We start from the raw sequence: 15,040 nt of genomic DNA, 5'->3' as shown, positions 1-15,040 counted from the left end.
CGCTCAATTCAAACAAAATCTGATAAAATTTTAATCCTAAATTTTTATTTGAATATATAGCATATGGTATAACAGATGGGTGACCAGTGCACCACCTGACTATATCGCCAAAAAGTTAAAACCATTACAAATTTGTTGAAAATAACAAAGAGGTTTACATGCTAGGTGTCTCTTGCCTCTTCATTTTCTAACGATCTTATCAACCATTATTCCTACGTTATTCCTATCGTACGGCGCTCAGTACCATCGCTTAGCCGCCGCGGCAATTATTGCCCACCTTTAATTTGTCCTCGGCCATATCGATATGTCGTTCTATATTGCCAACATAATTTTGCCTTGAATACCTAATCGGTGGCACTCGTGACACCTTGTTGCACTAGTTCCGTGGCTCACATTTTTTGGGATCCTGATTAAAAAAAGCAAAAATAAAAAGCTAAGACTATGCTATGAATTCCTGTCGTAGGCGAAAATCCTGTCGTAAAGGGATTTTCGTTCTTTTCATCATTTCAAAGATTTTTCTTTACGATTTTCATCACGAAGGGATTCTCTCTCATTTTTCTTCACGATTCCTATCGAAGAAAAGCAGTTGAAGATAGAAAAAATAAAGAGATAGAAACAGAGAAGGGTATCGGGAAGGGAACGAATGAAGGAAATATGGTTAGAAATGATCTAAGATCTGCAGAGCTCTAGATCTAAGGATTATTAAAGTTGTATACTCTAACTTTAGAAATTTGTCGAGTTAAAACTACAGGTACATCAAAAAAATTTGAATAAATTATTTTCTTTCCATTTCAATCTAAAAATGAAGACTTAAACCATCTTATTTTAGTCTATAAACTCAATATCTAATATAAAGGGTTGAAGTTAAAGCCATATCAAACAAAGCCTCACACCACTGTCAAGGCCTGCTAAGTTTCCTTTTATTATAATGAGGTGTTGTCCTTTATTAATTGAGGTTGTATGGGCTAAGTTTATCAAAGATGTAGACACTATATCAACTTGTATGGTTTTTCTCATTTATTTGTGTCTTTTCACGATTGTAGCTTAACCAATACTGAAAATTTCATGGTGTAGCACAAAACCATTCGCTCATTATATTTATATAATTCAAAGGAGACGGAAGATGATGTGGCGTTTCGATACAAGAACCGGAGCAGTACTATTTCTTAGACACGAAGTATACCATTATTATTATTTAGACGAGAGTATACCATCAGGTAGACAGGTAGCAATTCTTCTTCTTCTTCTTTTTTAGCTGACGTAGCACATTTCTTACGCACGAAGGAAGTACATATCATTGGATAGACAGGTAGCTGATCCTTTATATAATGGAAACAGATGGGCGGTCGCCCGTCGATGTGGACCGTTGGCTCATCCGACTCGGTGGTAAACAACTAAACTCCAACGACAGTTTAGAATACGAGAATTTCCTAGCAGCAAAACGCTTCCAGGCCGAATTTAATAATCCATTCGATGCACTCGAAAAGGAAATTGCATATTCTAGCAACACCACACAATTTCACCAGTATCTTTGCCGTCGCCGACATAGGCACCAACGCCTCACGCCACACATGCAACAGATACTACAGGGTTCAAAAGGTGTCACAACAAAGCATCCGAAGATATCACAGTGAACACATGCCATGGATCGAGGGTTCAGGGTCACCTGACGTTGACAACGCAGATGTTTCTAAAACATGAAACAAGTTCAGAAGGAAGCTACAAATAAGTTCTGAGAAAACGCGAGGCGATCCCCAGGCTGCTTTGCTCGGTTCAAAATAACGGAGCCACAGTGCATTTGTTTATAAGTGAATTTAACCTAGCTGGTGGACATTCAGAAGGTTACTGAAGCTAGAGCTAGTTAACCTATGCATGGTTAATCATCCTGCTCAACCTTCAGGTTCTGCAGCTTCGAATCGAGCCCACCGTGTCGTCCTCGGCATCCTCATCCTCTTCCTCATCACCATCTTCAGGGTCCCCCTCAGGCTCATTCTCATCTAGTGGGCCGAGCACATTCAGCGAGTTCTTACCATCCTTCAGAATTTTCTTCACCTCATCAATCCCTTCATCGGAGATGAAATTGCCATTGGTGTTCAGCTGCACAAAACCAGGCTTATTTGTGACTGCCTGCGTAAAGCACCGAGCTCCAACCCTCTGGAACATGTTTATGCTCACATCAAGCTCCTTCAGATCTGTGTGGCCCTCTTCCAATGATGTTGCAATAATCAGTGTGCCATCATCCTTCAGTTCATTCTCAGCCAAGGTTAGTGAAAGAGTATGCGGATTGATTACTGTGGCCGACGCATTGTATTGAGTCTTGATGGTCGAATATATAGAATGCATATGGCTTGCATATTAAGTAACTCTAGAGGTAAGATAGAAACTAATTTTATTCTACTATAACAACTGGACCTATGTGTATCACATGTTATATACTCTAATATCCTCTGTAGTTGTAATGGGGGCGTCGCAGACAATGAGACTAGAGAGGATGACGAATAACATACCTCTGTAGTCAAAACAACATGATACAGATGTTTGTGACTGTGACAAGTTGCTCATGCAAATAGTAACCCTTTGTGCCGATGTTGAGATAGCTGAGAGCGAGGTGAGTAGCTATGGTTGAAATTACCACGTTAATCAAAAAAATCTAGACCACTCATTGTTATGAACATCTAAAGTTCTAGATTAAACCAAAGAGTCCATATCAAATACGATTAATAAATAGCTAAATTCTGAATCAAATAGTCCATATCAAATACGATTAATAAATACCTAAATTTAGAATTAAAAATTATAAAAAATTAGCAGTTCGATTTTCATACGATTTGGGAAGCAAAATATCTAAATAAAGAGGCCAAATAAAATAAATTTAATAATAATTAAAATTAGGGTTAAATAGAAAAATAAGGATCAATATCAAATATAGTCTTATAAAAAATCAAATAACTAAATAAAGAGTCGATGTAAAATACAATTAATCAACAATTAAAACTTATAATAAAAATTAATGAAATTTTTTTAAAAATTCTTACTAAGATAATAGATTAAGAAGTACTGTGTAGCTCAAGTCCGTCACAAGTAAGTAATAGACAAGGCACATCATGTAGGCAATGCAAATTTATTTTGTTTTTGGTTGAGCTACCTACATCATACTTACGATTTTGATAGTTGATCAAATGTATACGAATTGACCTAATATGTGTATATGATTCTGGTACAAATTTGAAGTATAAATAAATTTATTTTTTACTAAGATAATTTTTTTTTAATTTTATACCTTTTTTTAACTAAATGACACTAACTAAAAACTAAATAGACTAATTTTTAATCAAAGATATGGTAGCAAGACTAGTGTTGCCAGTTGTTTTCGATGTTTTGAAACAAAATTCTCGAGTGCTCGTGTCTTGCAGCGAGAGCGAGTCCCAAATAAATGATAGCCAAATTTTAAAGCACGGCAAAAACAAAACAAAAAATTCGAGGTTCCACGAGTATCCAAAAGGCTTGAGAAATTTATAAGAGAACAACAATCTCCCGTACTCATTTGTGGTTGAGCTCAAACAATTTTGTGGATGGTTTTACCAAATATTTCCGTTCTTGTCGTGATTGTGTTATTTTGGTTCTCTTTGCAAGACTCGTCTGCTTTTTTTCTTATACCTTTACATTTTTTCAATTTAGTTTTTTTAAGCTTTCAACTATACATAAAGGTAAGGGAAGGACTCATCTGCGAACAAGCGAATGCTTGATTGGTAAACTCAAGGGAAGTGAACCAACGAGTCGGGGATTTGATCTCTAACTTTCGCACCTTTGACGGTTGCGCTTCAAAGTGGAGCCAGTTTTTATATGGCCTTCAATGAAAATTGAGGTAGTGGCAACAATTAAAAGCCTCTTTTTAAAAATAATAAAATTAAAAATTAAGGGAAGGAGGGCAAGGTGTTAATTCTTTAAGAATTGTTTTGTCACAAACCGCTATAGATAGATGGAGAATCTACATGGTATGAAAATAGAGATGGTCCCATAATATATAGCATTATACTGGCAATTGAATCACAGAATGTAGACACGGTGAGAAATTAAATTGAAATGTGTTTGAGTTTATATACGATGAGTGATTGATAAGATTATCGATTTGATTTGTTGAGTTTTGTATTGCTTAAGTTTGGTTTGAGTATTTTGATTATAGATTAACTGGAGTTAGAGTTAGAGAAATATGTTTGCTTGTCTCATAGTATGCAGGTGACGAATACAACTTGGTGGTCAATGACGGGTGATCGGGGCTAAGCGGGTGCTTACAGCCGGACGATCAAAAAGCTAGGCAGAGACAAGGGTAATCCTAGCTGTACATGTAGAGCAAAATATGAAACGAAGGATGAAGATGACGTGTTGATAAAGTCAAATGAAAGGGATGTCGGTGCAAGTGATAAGGCGGTTCGAGGGATTGGGAGCAGGAGAGACTTGCCGGTAATTAGGATTGCAAGACGGAGTACACGTGTCGATATTAGAACACTTGCTTAAGATGTAAGTAAGTGACGAGTCATATTTTAAGAAGCATACAGAGGGTTTTATACTTGTGCCTCAAAACCGTAGGAGGATTGGAGAAGCATGTGGTACTATCGCGAAGCTTACGACGAGACGAAACTAAATCATGAAGGCGTCATAGCTGTTCAATAAATGAAGCAAAATAGATCAAAATATCATTGATGGTAGGTAGAAGAGTACTACAAGAAAATGATATTTTAGTAACAAGCTAGAAAACTTAAAGATCAAGTTTTTTAGACCTATAAATAGAGAGGTAGGACTATAGAAGAGTTGAGAACCAACCACTTGAGGTCCTTTTGCCACTCATTTGGGAGTTTAGTGATAGAGTTTTAGGGGAGAGAAAGATGAGTGCTTAGCATACTTAATAGGTGAGAGTTTTATAATTAGCCTAAAATAGAGTTGATTTATTTGAATAATAAAGTTTATATTTTTGTATATGCTTGAATTCCCTTTCTTATAGTCTCTCTATTGGTTCTCTTGAAAGTTTACAAATTTTTCTTTTTTAATTGTAATTTTCTTGTTGATTTTTGTTTTTTATTTGAGCTATGATTTTTCAACCTTAGAAGTTGTTCTTATTGCTAGAGGTATAAACATTCATATACTCATGTATTTCAGAGGATTTTGAATCTCTTTGTCCTTAGACCATTAACTTAAAGAGTTATTTCTTTCGGTTACTGTCTTTTTTTTTGTTTTTCATTCAAGTTTTAAGTTTTTGTGCTCAAAGATATATAAAATGGTTTTGAATAGAACTTATGGTTCATATTCTATCTGTGAAGTCATGCTGCCTTGGAACTTTCTGTTTATGTATTTTTAGGAGTGTTAGGTGAATAAAAAGTAGATCATCTATTTTCTAATAAATTTATAAGGTGACTATTCACCCTTCTCTCTATTCATCATTCTCGGTCCTATACACGACGCATGAGTGAGAGCAGTAGTGGACCTCTTTATATTTCTTAAGAAAACAATTAACATCCCTTAACAAAAATACCAAACGGAGCCTGATTCATTTAGTTTCGCCCCCTCAGTATTACCACGGGGAGAGAGGACGTGAAGGCGATGAAGAAAAAGTCAACAAGCCATGTTGCCCCACGCACATAAGATAGTGAAATGTGGTCTAGCTCAATTGGTTGAGAGTGTAAATATATGTTTAGATCATTTATGTTTGAGTTCACTTAGAAATGAATTTAAATGTCTATCTTTTTGAAATGATTGTGTTCATCCTAATTGGTACAGAGGCTAGAAATTATACTCGCATGAGAGAACCAGCTATCCGTGCGAGAGGAACTAAAGACGAGAAGGTATAAGTATAATAAACCTAGTTGGTGAGGACCAGTATGATCCGAGGTGTTGATCTGATGATATGCAGCAGGACCTTCTTGATGATCCAGTGGATATCCTCGAATCAGCATATGGAGTAGTTTCCCAATTACTGTTGGAACTTCCGTGCTCCTATTTTCATTGGTAAACCAAACCATGGTCCATGGCTTGGTTGCCAAGCCTTTTGCGTAGCTCCTCCTCCTTGTGACTATCCTGCAACAACACTAGGTATCATCAACACGATAGCAGCGATTAATTCAGTATTAGTGTGCTTCATACAAATTATTGCTGCCTAGGGTGACTCGATCGATTAAATTCAGTTTTTCCTCACGCCCCGCGTCTCTCCTAGGGGACAACTCAGGTGGCTCTATGCTTCGGCGCCACCACCCTGGTGGTCGGCACCATGGCAGACGCGGTGCGGAGCGCATCGGCGATCTCGACGGGACCGACGTCTACTAGCTCTAGAGTGGAGGTTTGACTGAATGGGCACTACAAACGCACCACAGTGCATCGAGGCCACACACCCTGATGGTGTAGTCTGTTGCCACCCCGGTACAGTGGGTAGCCTGACGGCGGTTCTGCTCAGCGACAGCCAGATCTAGTAGGTGTGCGCACATTTCGGCGGTGCGGTGGATGCGTTGCTGAGGAGTTTCGAGGTTGGAGGCCACCAAGGAGCCGAGTCGGTGTTGTTGGCAGCATTTGGGCATTTGTCTGCGTGGTACAGCCATGATTTTGGTGGTGGCTCGGTGGAAGGAGGATTTGCACGGGTTGCAAGGTGAGGTCGCACATCCCTGATGGTGAGGCAAACTGGATCCAAAGTGTTGTGTCCGGCAGCGGGTGTGGGGCGGTGCCCGCACACTGTGATCAAAGCGATGTTTGAGGTGGCCTCGGAGGTGATCGCATTTGGTCCGTTTCTTCGGTTGGTGGGTCTATGCGGTGCTGCAGCGGCACTGTAGTGATGGGCCATGCACAGTAGTGGCTTGCTCGATGCAGTGCAGTCGGCTTTGTGATGGCTTCCTCTTCGCTTGGTTAAGACCGGGGTTTCGACGATTGCAAGCGCAAGTCGAGATGTGTTGGGGCTTGAGGAGGCTTGGTGTCGCGGCGACGGCTAGCCCCGCATGGTGGCAGCTAGGCCGATGCTCGGCGATATGGTGATATGGTGCTCAATTGGTGCTCCATTGATGACGGCTGGTGTCCGGTGGTTGTGGTGGCCCTGCGGGGCATGATGGCTCCACAGCGGCCGGTCCTGTATGGTGGTGGTCGGTTCGGTGAAGAGCAGCCGTGCTCTTCGAGGCGGCACATCGATGACAGAGGTGGTGCGGCGCGTGTTGGGGCTTTCATCTAACCATCCGTTGTTGATAGTCGTCGTTGTTGTTGGTTTTTTCTCTATCGTGATTATTGTCGTTGTTGTTTTATTTGCTTTAGTTGTAGCAGTTGTTGTTTCATCGCTTAACTCCTTTTGGCGCCATTGTTTTGTCCTATCTGGTCCTGCTTCTTTATCAATACAATCGGCAGATCTCTGCCTAGTTCATTTAAAAAAAAAATGCTGCCTATACCTGATCACAAGATTCTGATGTAGCAAAAACTACCAAGTCACACAAGCTGAAATACCTGATCACAGACAATTAACGAGAACTTGTGGTCTTGCACAAATGCTTTGAAACTGCAAATTTGTGACACTGTTTTCTCTTGCAGCGAGTTTCTCTCTTTAAGAATTTTAGGGCATTTGCCCCCGTCGCATCGTTAGAATGGACCAAGACGTTACAGCGTAACCCCGGGTTCCTCCCAGGAGGTACAAATTCAGCACATCTTAAGGCAGCTCAACGCTGCTTGCAGTGAACTTTGACACATTGGGATTAAAAAGGAAAGGAAAAGAGCTACTGCTTTCCATTAGGCTATGTTATTTTTAACGAACCCGGCCGGAATCGCGATCTTTGTAGTTTCCTTTGCTCCACGTTCTTTTCTGCTCATCAAAACTACCCACAATGGCAGACTGCTTCTTGGTAGCGAGCAGCTTCGCAATCTCTGTGTAATAAGCATCTGAATCGAGATGATCTAATACCTTCACTAGCTTCCCATTCGTCTCGTCAAGGATCGTTTGGCCATCGATGCTCACATGACCGTAACGAACACTGATAGCCCTCTCAGTGATTGAGTAATTACGATGTGATTGCTGAGCCAAGAACATCGCGCCCAGAAGCTCCCCGAGGAACATATCCTGCAATTTGAGGGAAAAGAAAAGGCAGAAATTAAAAAGGTTGCTAATACCAAGTCAAATGATGCAGGATGAACCGTTCGAATGAAAGGCTTTGGAAAACATAACCTCTTTCACCATTATTGGCTATTGCTGAATAATGATGCAGGATGAGACAATGATTATGGACGAATGGAGAATGCTGAATGCTTTATCACAAAAAGGAGAATGCGGAATCCATAACATCATCCCGAACCCAGATAACATATGTTTGGAAGTTTTTTTTCTTCCTGTGACTAGGAGATCATGTCCAGTATTCCACTATGGCAGTTAGAGGAACAGAACTGTAAAGGCAACTTACAATGTGACTGAATGCATGGTGTTCCTTTTGCAGCTTCTGCATCAACAGCAGCAACTGATACACAAATGACGATTCAGGAGTCTTCTCAGCAAAACGTAGTGATTTTAGGACGTCTTCAAAAGAAGACACCTGGCGCTGAGCTCTCAGAGGAATGAGGGTAATGTCTAAACCAGATTCTACAACTATCTTGCCAGCTTTAGGGTCAAGAAAGAAGTTGAACTCAGCTAACTTATTTGACGGGACGGTAAACAGATTGCCTTCTTCTCCATCTCCATCAGCCAAGTGGGTGCCGACTATATAAATTTGCTGTGCGCAATGAAAAGGAAGGTCAGTAAAAACTTGACTTAAACAATTTCCCTGCAAAAATATACTAGTTCAAAGATTTTGAAACTAGCAGGCTAACCTCGATTGTCGATTTTGCGTTTGTGTCAGACAGAATGATGTTAGCTATGTTTGTGAGAGGACCATTTGTTAGGACGGTTATCTTGTTATTAGATTTGAGTTCTTCTGTAACATGTTGCCATACTTCAAAAGCCAATGGCTGCCTGAGCTCAGGGTGAGCAGTATCCCTTGGAGCACCATATTTCACTGAATTTTCTGCTGTATACCTGATAAAAGAGATGAGATTTGATACTTCATGTTCTACATCTGTCATAGTACTTACGGTGTAGTAATATTTTTTTGAGGGAAACATTCCCCTACTGTGGTAAATATATTAATATAAAGCCAAAAAAGAAAGAAAACTGTACAAAGGAGGACAGCAGAAAGAGAAAGAAACAGAGTACTATCTAGTAATATTACCAGTGTTTCTATTCATACAAATGAGTTCACTAAGATCTACATATTTATGCTACAAGAAAGCCAAATTATGTAGTTTTAAGAAGTACATATTTCGGTGAAGCCATGCATTTGTACCTTCTGGGGCTTCTTGGCAACATCCGGGCTAGTCCAAAAAGCGTGTCGGTGTCAAGAAGCCCCCCAGAACCATGTGGTATAGCCTTGACGTATTCACAACCGAGGTCAGGGGCTCCTAGCGCAGTGACATTACCCAGTCCTACTCGAATGTCATCACGGCCCATCATATGAAGAACATCATAGATAATATCTATTGTTGCTGGATTTGCCCAACCATTCCCACTCACTAGTATCCCCTGCATAGGTAAGAACACACTTAATACCTGGTAATTTTGACTACATTATTTTCCTTAATCCGTTTTCATAAATTTATCAGAAGGGAGCTGAGCGCACATGATACTGACCTTGAGGTCAATTGTTTCTATGTCTACTTTCAGGAGACACAGGAGAGCAACAAAATCACCTGGACTCATGTCCATGTCAAATATGACGGGCTTTCCTCTAATCCGATTTCTGAAACCAGGTTTGTACATAATTTCTTTGTAGTGAGGGAACTGGTCAGTGAAGTTGAAGCGGCCTGAGTGTGCAGGATGATTCAGAACCTGCGTGAGATTATGAGAGAATATTTACTTATAAACAGAGCACTAGACAACGTGTTAACTGCAGGGAATCCTTTCTTGTGCCATTATTCTTTTTTCCATCTATTTCTTCATTAATATATCGTAATAATCTGCATTGGTCATCTTAGGTTGAGCATGCTGTTGGTGGTGCTAAAACACCTTAAATCCCTACACTCAGTGGTGGAGCAAGGATTTTTCTGTTAGGTGTGCACTTTTTCATAATACTGCAAATTTAATATACGAGTATAAAATTTACCAAAATTAATGCAAATATATTAAGAAGGTCTCACAATATCATAAATTAAACAAATAAGTTTGAAATTTTGCAAAAATTACAATATAAATAGTTCAAATATGAAATAAGGTCATACACAAATAGAATATTACATTACTACAATTAATCTGACATTATAGCAAATTTCCCCTGAATTAAACTCAACTTGAAAAATAAAAAAGGTAATTAGAAATCATTAAAAGCAATTCGTGAGCTAAATTTTTTTTAGAGTGTTCCTTAAGTTCCAAACAGCCCCCCATATTTTTTAGGAATTAATTGAAGTATTCTGGTATTTCTTTAGTCTTGCTTTGATTTCTGGAATTTATTAATCAATTGGAAAACATAATAGAAAAGGAAAAGAATAAAGAAAACTTAGAAAGAAAAAACCTTTGGACCAAAACACTAATTCTTTCTAGGTTGAGCCCAATTCCTTTTATCTTTCTCTCGTTCTTTTTCCAGGCCATCTCATTTCTTTCTTCTCTGAGTTTTCTTTTCTTTTCTAGGCTATATACTATGAAAATTTTAGACAAAAAATTTGGTAGTCCCGGACAGACCCCCACCTAGCTCCACCCATGCCTACACTACACAATAAGATCTATAACCAAATTAAAATATACCTAGGAACCCACTACTTATGTTCAAGTTTCTTGATGGGGATTCCATAACATAGAACTTAGGAAAAAGTCCATTTTACTCTCCTAAATTATGCATTTCATTCGGAAAACCCTCGAACTATTAAACCGTATGTTTAACCCCTTGGGAATCTAAATCTGGATCATTTTACACTTTTGACAGTTGTTTGAGCTGATTAGTAGTCTGGTTTGCTGACTGGACCTACCACATAAGCTGGCTGACGTAGCACAAAACCCCTAGCCCGACCGGTCTCGCCCAGTCTCCACCCCCTCATCTTCTCCTCGGCTTAGCAAAACCACTGTCTCCATGTACAAAATCACTGTTAAAGATGCAAAATGATTCGGATTTGGATTACCAATGGGCTAAATAAACGGTTTAATAGTTTCAGGGTTTTCTGGACCAATTGTATAGTTTGGAGGAGAAAATGGATTTTTTTCTAGAACTTATGGTGTGCAAGTCTATACATAAACGCAAATGTATTTCCTCGGTCATCTTAGGCATGACTCAAGAGCTAGCAGTTTTACCACGTACAGGTTCAAGTGCATGACACGAAATCAGAATTTTTTTTCTATCATCTTCTGCCATTACTTAGGCATACCGCAAGATCGAGCAAAGCTACTTAAAATGACATTTTCGATCACACTCAACAACCGTAGGTTAGATAAATATTATACCAGCACTAGAGAAACAACTACCTCCAGGAAGCTGTTGAAGAACTCTCTATCAAGTGGGCTGTTAGCATTTCTATTAGGTTTTGCCTTCATCGCAACAAGTACAGCAGCCGAACCAGGACCTTGCACTTCTTTAGTGTATCCATCCTGGTAAATATTCAGGCTCATCATGTTATCTATCATCATGAATCATGACTCCCAAATCTACATGATTATAAATTAGCATATAAGAACAACACTGAGATCTTTGTTTATCTCGAATTTGTAATCACCCATATACCTCTACAGGTTCTGATATTATGTAATATTTTTGTCCTTTTCTGAATAAAAAAGTACCTACCTGGCATTTCCCTTTAATGCTCCCCTTCCTTACACAAAAAGGATCATCAAGTCCAGTCTGAACATGACCACTATGTACACCACCTTCCAGTAAGTCGAACTTAGGCGTCGCACGTCCATCAAAGAACGGATTTGATCCGTCATGAACGCCATATGGTTCATTGGATGTAACAACAGTTACATTCATCACTTCCATCTCAGCAAAATCATTCTCACCATTCGTTTTCTCACCATTGCGCATAATCGAGAGTGCCACACCAAACATAAAAGAATCCCACATAAAGTAACACTGGATTCATCCAAAAGAAAAAAAGTTAAAGCAACAGATAAAGTGTGTATTCAGAAAAGAACATCACCAGATGTAGAAACTAACCGTGTAGAATTGGTTGTCAAACCAAGTATCCCGAGCAAGTTTCAGAGATTGGAAGCAGTACTTTGCCTCGTAAGTGTTCTGCTGCTGCTCAAATGCCTTGAAGAAGTGCTCAGTGATCGGTATTGTGTTGGTTCCATCAAGCGGCACAAGGGTGATAGGGATACCAGAATGCAAGACCTGTAAAGCCAAATGAATAGATAAGACTAGCTCCAGATGCATCATTGCATAACTAGATGCTAAAATCTGGTTACAAGAAACAAGTCGTGAGCAGCCAAGTTACCTTATATGCGCCAAAAGGATCCCCGAATATGTTGAACTCGGCATATGGGTCTATGGTGTAAGCTGTAAACATGTTACCATGATCGCCACATTGTCGAGGCACACATGGCGTGTTGTTCTTAGGGCAGCAGCCAGTGGGATTGTGTGATCGCACACCGCCACCCATTATGTAAATGTGCTCCACGTTTTTCTTCAGATGCGGATTGCTCATGAGGAACAGTGCAAAGTTCGTGTGTGTGCCAATAAGGAAGACAGTCGTCGGTCCAGCAGCTATTGTGTCAATCATCACTTGCTGAGTCGTTGGTTGTCGAAGAGGGGAGTATCTCCTGTTGCCCTTATTCAAGAACCAAAAAGGAGTAGACAATTGTAACTTTCTGGTCTACAATTCCTGAATTCGTCGGCAACATAATTTTGTGATAATGGATGAACCTTTCTCTGAATTATGTACCTGAGGAAGAAATGCTCGTCTGATTCCATAGTTGGTGTTGACATCCAATCGTCCATTTCCTCCCTGCGGAATCGTCTGTCGGTATCGACATCCCCCCACTGTTGACATTTCCTGGAGAATTACAGTCACAAACTGTTTTGTTACTGAAGAACTGGAGTCCACGGCAAAAGTGATAATCTAGCATTCTGTGTGCAGAAGTGGCAAACAGATGTGGTTAGAGAGCACAGTCTACCGAACCTGCTCAATTATCGCGAAATAGCCACCAACATTGGGATAAATCCTACCGTCATCTGACATACCACCCTCCCCTCCAACACCAACTGCTATGTCATCACGACCCATCATGTACAGTAGATCATACAGCTGATTAACTGCATGGCCAGCATCGGTCCATGAGTTTGCGCTGATAGTGATAGCCTGTGTCAAATGAAATACTACCAAATTATTCCGAAGTTACTGGAAAAATTAGAGCAGAACAAACAATGCACTTCAGATGAGCTAAGAGTCTTATGCGCGCACAGATTCCAAATACGACTATTTTCACAGAAGAACATATCTTTTGTTACACTTTCAGTTGGAAAAACAATTATGACAATAACCATCTTTTACTCGAACAACAGTACATGACCAAAATATCATATTGCTCCTGGTGGTGGGACTCTGGAGTATCTCAGTTTCATTCCAATTCGTGCTCTGTTAAATCAGTTCTGCTAATTTTTAACAGTTTAAAACTAACTTATTTTTCAACCACCGTCTTCGCCTATTAATCAAACTACTGATGCATTGTAAGTTTGGGCAAGCTCTGCCGCCCAAAAGACATCCTTGACCAATATTAAGCTACTCGAAGGGAACCATCGGGGAGAAGCGAAAGCTATTTCCAAGTTGTCACTCTCGGAAAAGCTTGATGTTGCTGAGAAACTAAATTGAATTGTGTTTTGATTTATATGTAATAAGTCATTGATAAAGTTGTTGATTTAGTTTGTCGAGTTTCGGATTGCTTGAGCTCGATTTCAACATTTTGATTATGTACTAATTAGAGTTAGAGTTGGAGAAATGTGTTTGTTTGTTTTATGGTGTGCAGGTGATGGATGTAATTTGATGGTCGACGGCAGGTGATTAGGGCTAAGCGGGTGCTTGGTGCCAAATGATGAGGAGGCTGGGTGAAGTCAAGGGTGATCCTACCTGTACACGTGGAGATCAAACAAAGTATGAAACAGAGGATGAAGACGATATGTTGACAAAGTCAAACGAAATGGATAATGGTGCAATGACAAGGCGGCCCGAGGGATCAGGAGCGGAAGAGACTTGCTAGCGGTCAGGATCGCAAGACGGAGTACACGTATCAACATCAGAGCACTTGCTTAAGATGTAAGCAAATGGCGAGTCACGCTTTAAGAAGCGTGTAGAGGGTTTCACAGTTGGGTCTCAAAACCGTGGGAGCATTGGAGGCACCATCGCGAAGCTTGCATCGAGGTGAAGCTAAGTCATGAAGGCACTGTGACCGTTCGATGGATAAAGTAAGAAATAGAATAAAATACTTTTAGTTGTAGATATGAGCGTACTATAAGAGAGGGGTATTTTAGTAACAAGTTAGGAAACTTAGATGTCAATTTTTCTAGACCTATAAATAGAGGATTAGTGCTATAAGAGAGTTTGAATCAGCCACTTAAGCCCCTTATGCCACCCATTTGAGAGACTAGTGCTAGGGTTTTACAGGAAAGGAAGATGAGTGCTTAGCCTATGTAATATGCAAGTTTTTGAGAGAAAAATCCTTGTAATCTGTCTAAAATAAGGCTGATCTCTTTGAGTAATAAAGTTTATGTTTTTGCATATGCTTGAATTCTCCTCCTTCTAGTCTCTCTTTATTGGTTCCCTTGCAAGTTTGCAAGTTTTCCTTTTTTGGTTATGATTTTCTTGTTGATTTCCATTTTTGTCTTTGAGCTGCGATTTTTCAACCTTAGGAAGTTCTTCTTCTTGTTGCTAGAGGCATAAATGTTCATATACCCACACATTTGATAGGGTCTTGAATCCCCTTGTATCTGGACCATCAACTTAGAGAGTTGTTTTTTCGTTGACTGTCCTTTTGCTTTGTTCTTCATTTAAGTTTTAAGTTTTTTTCTCAAAGACACATGTAATG

At 39.7% G+C, this 15,040-nt stretch overlaps 1 protein-coding gene and 1 pseudogene across 1 annotated transcript; both read right to left on the bottom strand.

Moving 5' to 3' along the window:
- Positions 1–1,817: 1,817 nt before the first annotated feature.
- On the bottom strand, positions 1,818–2,343 carry LOC133928085 (RAN GTPase-activating protein 1-like; annotated as a pseudogene).
- Positions 2,344–7,553: 5,210 nt separating this feature from the next.
- Positions 7,554–13,314, bottom strand: LOC133929790 (nucleoside hydrolase 3-like). The gene is made up of 11 exons (XM_062376560.1): positions 13,141–13,314; positions 12,904–13,014; positions 12,457–12,789; positions 12,177–12,353; positions 11,805–12,092; positions 11,489–11,611; positions 9,671–9,868; positions 9,327–9,562; positions 8,815–9,019; positions 8,412–8,717; positions 7,554–8,074 (listed from the first exon to the last, which is right to left on the bottom strand). Exons 1-11 carry the CDS (start codon positions 13,246–13,248, stop codon positions 7,763–7,765), a joined length of 2,397 nt encoding a protein of 798 aa, XP_062232544.1. The 5' UTR covers positions 13,249–13,314; the 3' UTR covers positions 7,554–7,762.
- Positions 13,315–15,040: the final 1,726 nt, after the last annotated feature.

Source organism: Phragmites australis, chromosome 9, assembly GCF_958298935.1.
Source record: "Phragmites australis chromosome 9, lpPhrAust1.1, whole genome shotgun sequence".
In the NCBI taxonomy this organism is placed as follows: domain Eukaryota; kingdom Viridiplantae; phylum Streptophyta; class Magnoliopsida; order Poales; family Poaceae; genus Phragmites; species Phragmites australis.
Note: the sequence above shows the minus strand (reverse complement) of the source record. Positions and strands in the feature narration are given on the sequence as shown.

Bases quoted from the DNA above. Each gene is read 5' to 3' on its own strand.
- LOC133929790 (XM_062376560.1), bottom strand. From the start codon at position 13,248: ATGATGGGTCGTGATGACATAGCAGTTGGTGTTGGAGGGGAGGGTGGT. The intron at 12,790-12,903 runs GTACATAATTCA...TTCTTGAATAAG, and splicing joins GACGAGCATTTCTTCCTCAG to GGCAACAGGAGATACTCCCC. The intron at 9,563-9,670 runs GTCAGTATCATG...TTACCTATGCAG, and splicing joins TAGAAACAATTGACCTCAAG to GGGATACTAGTGAGTGGGAA.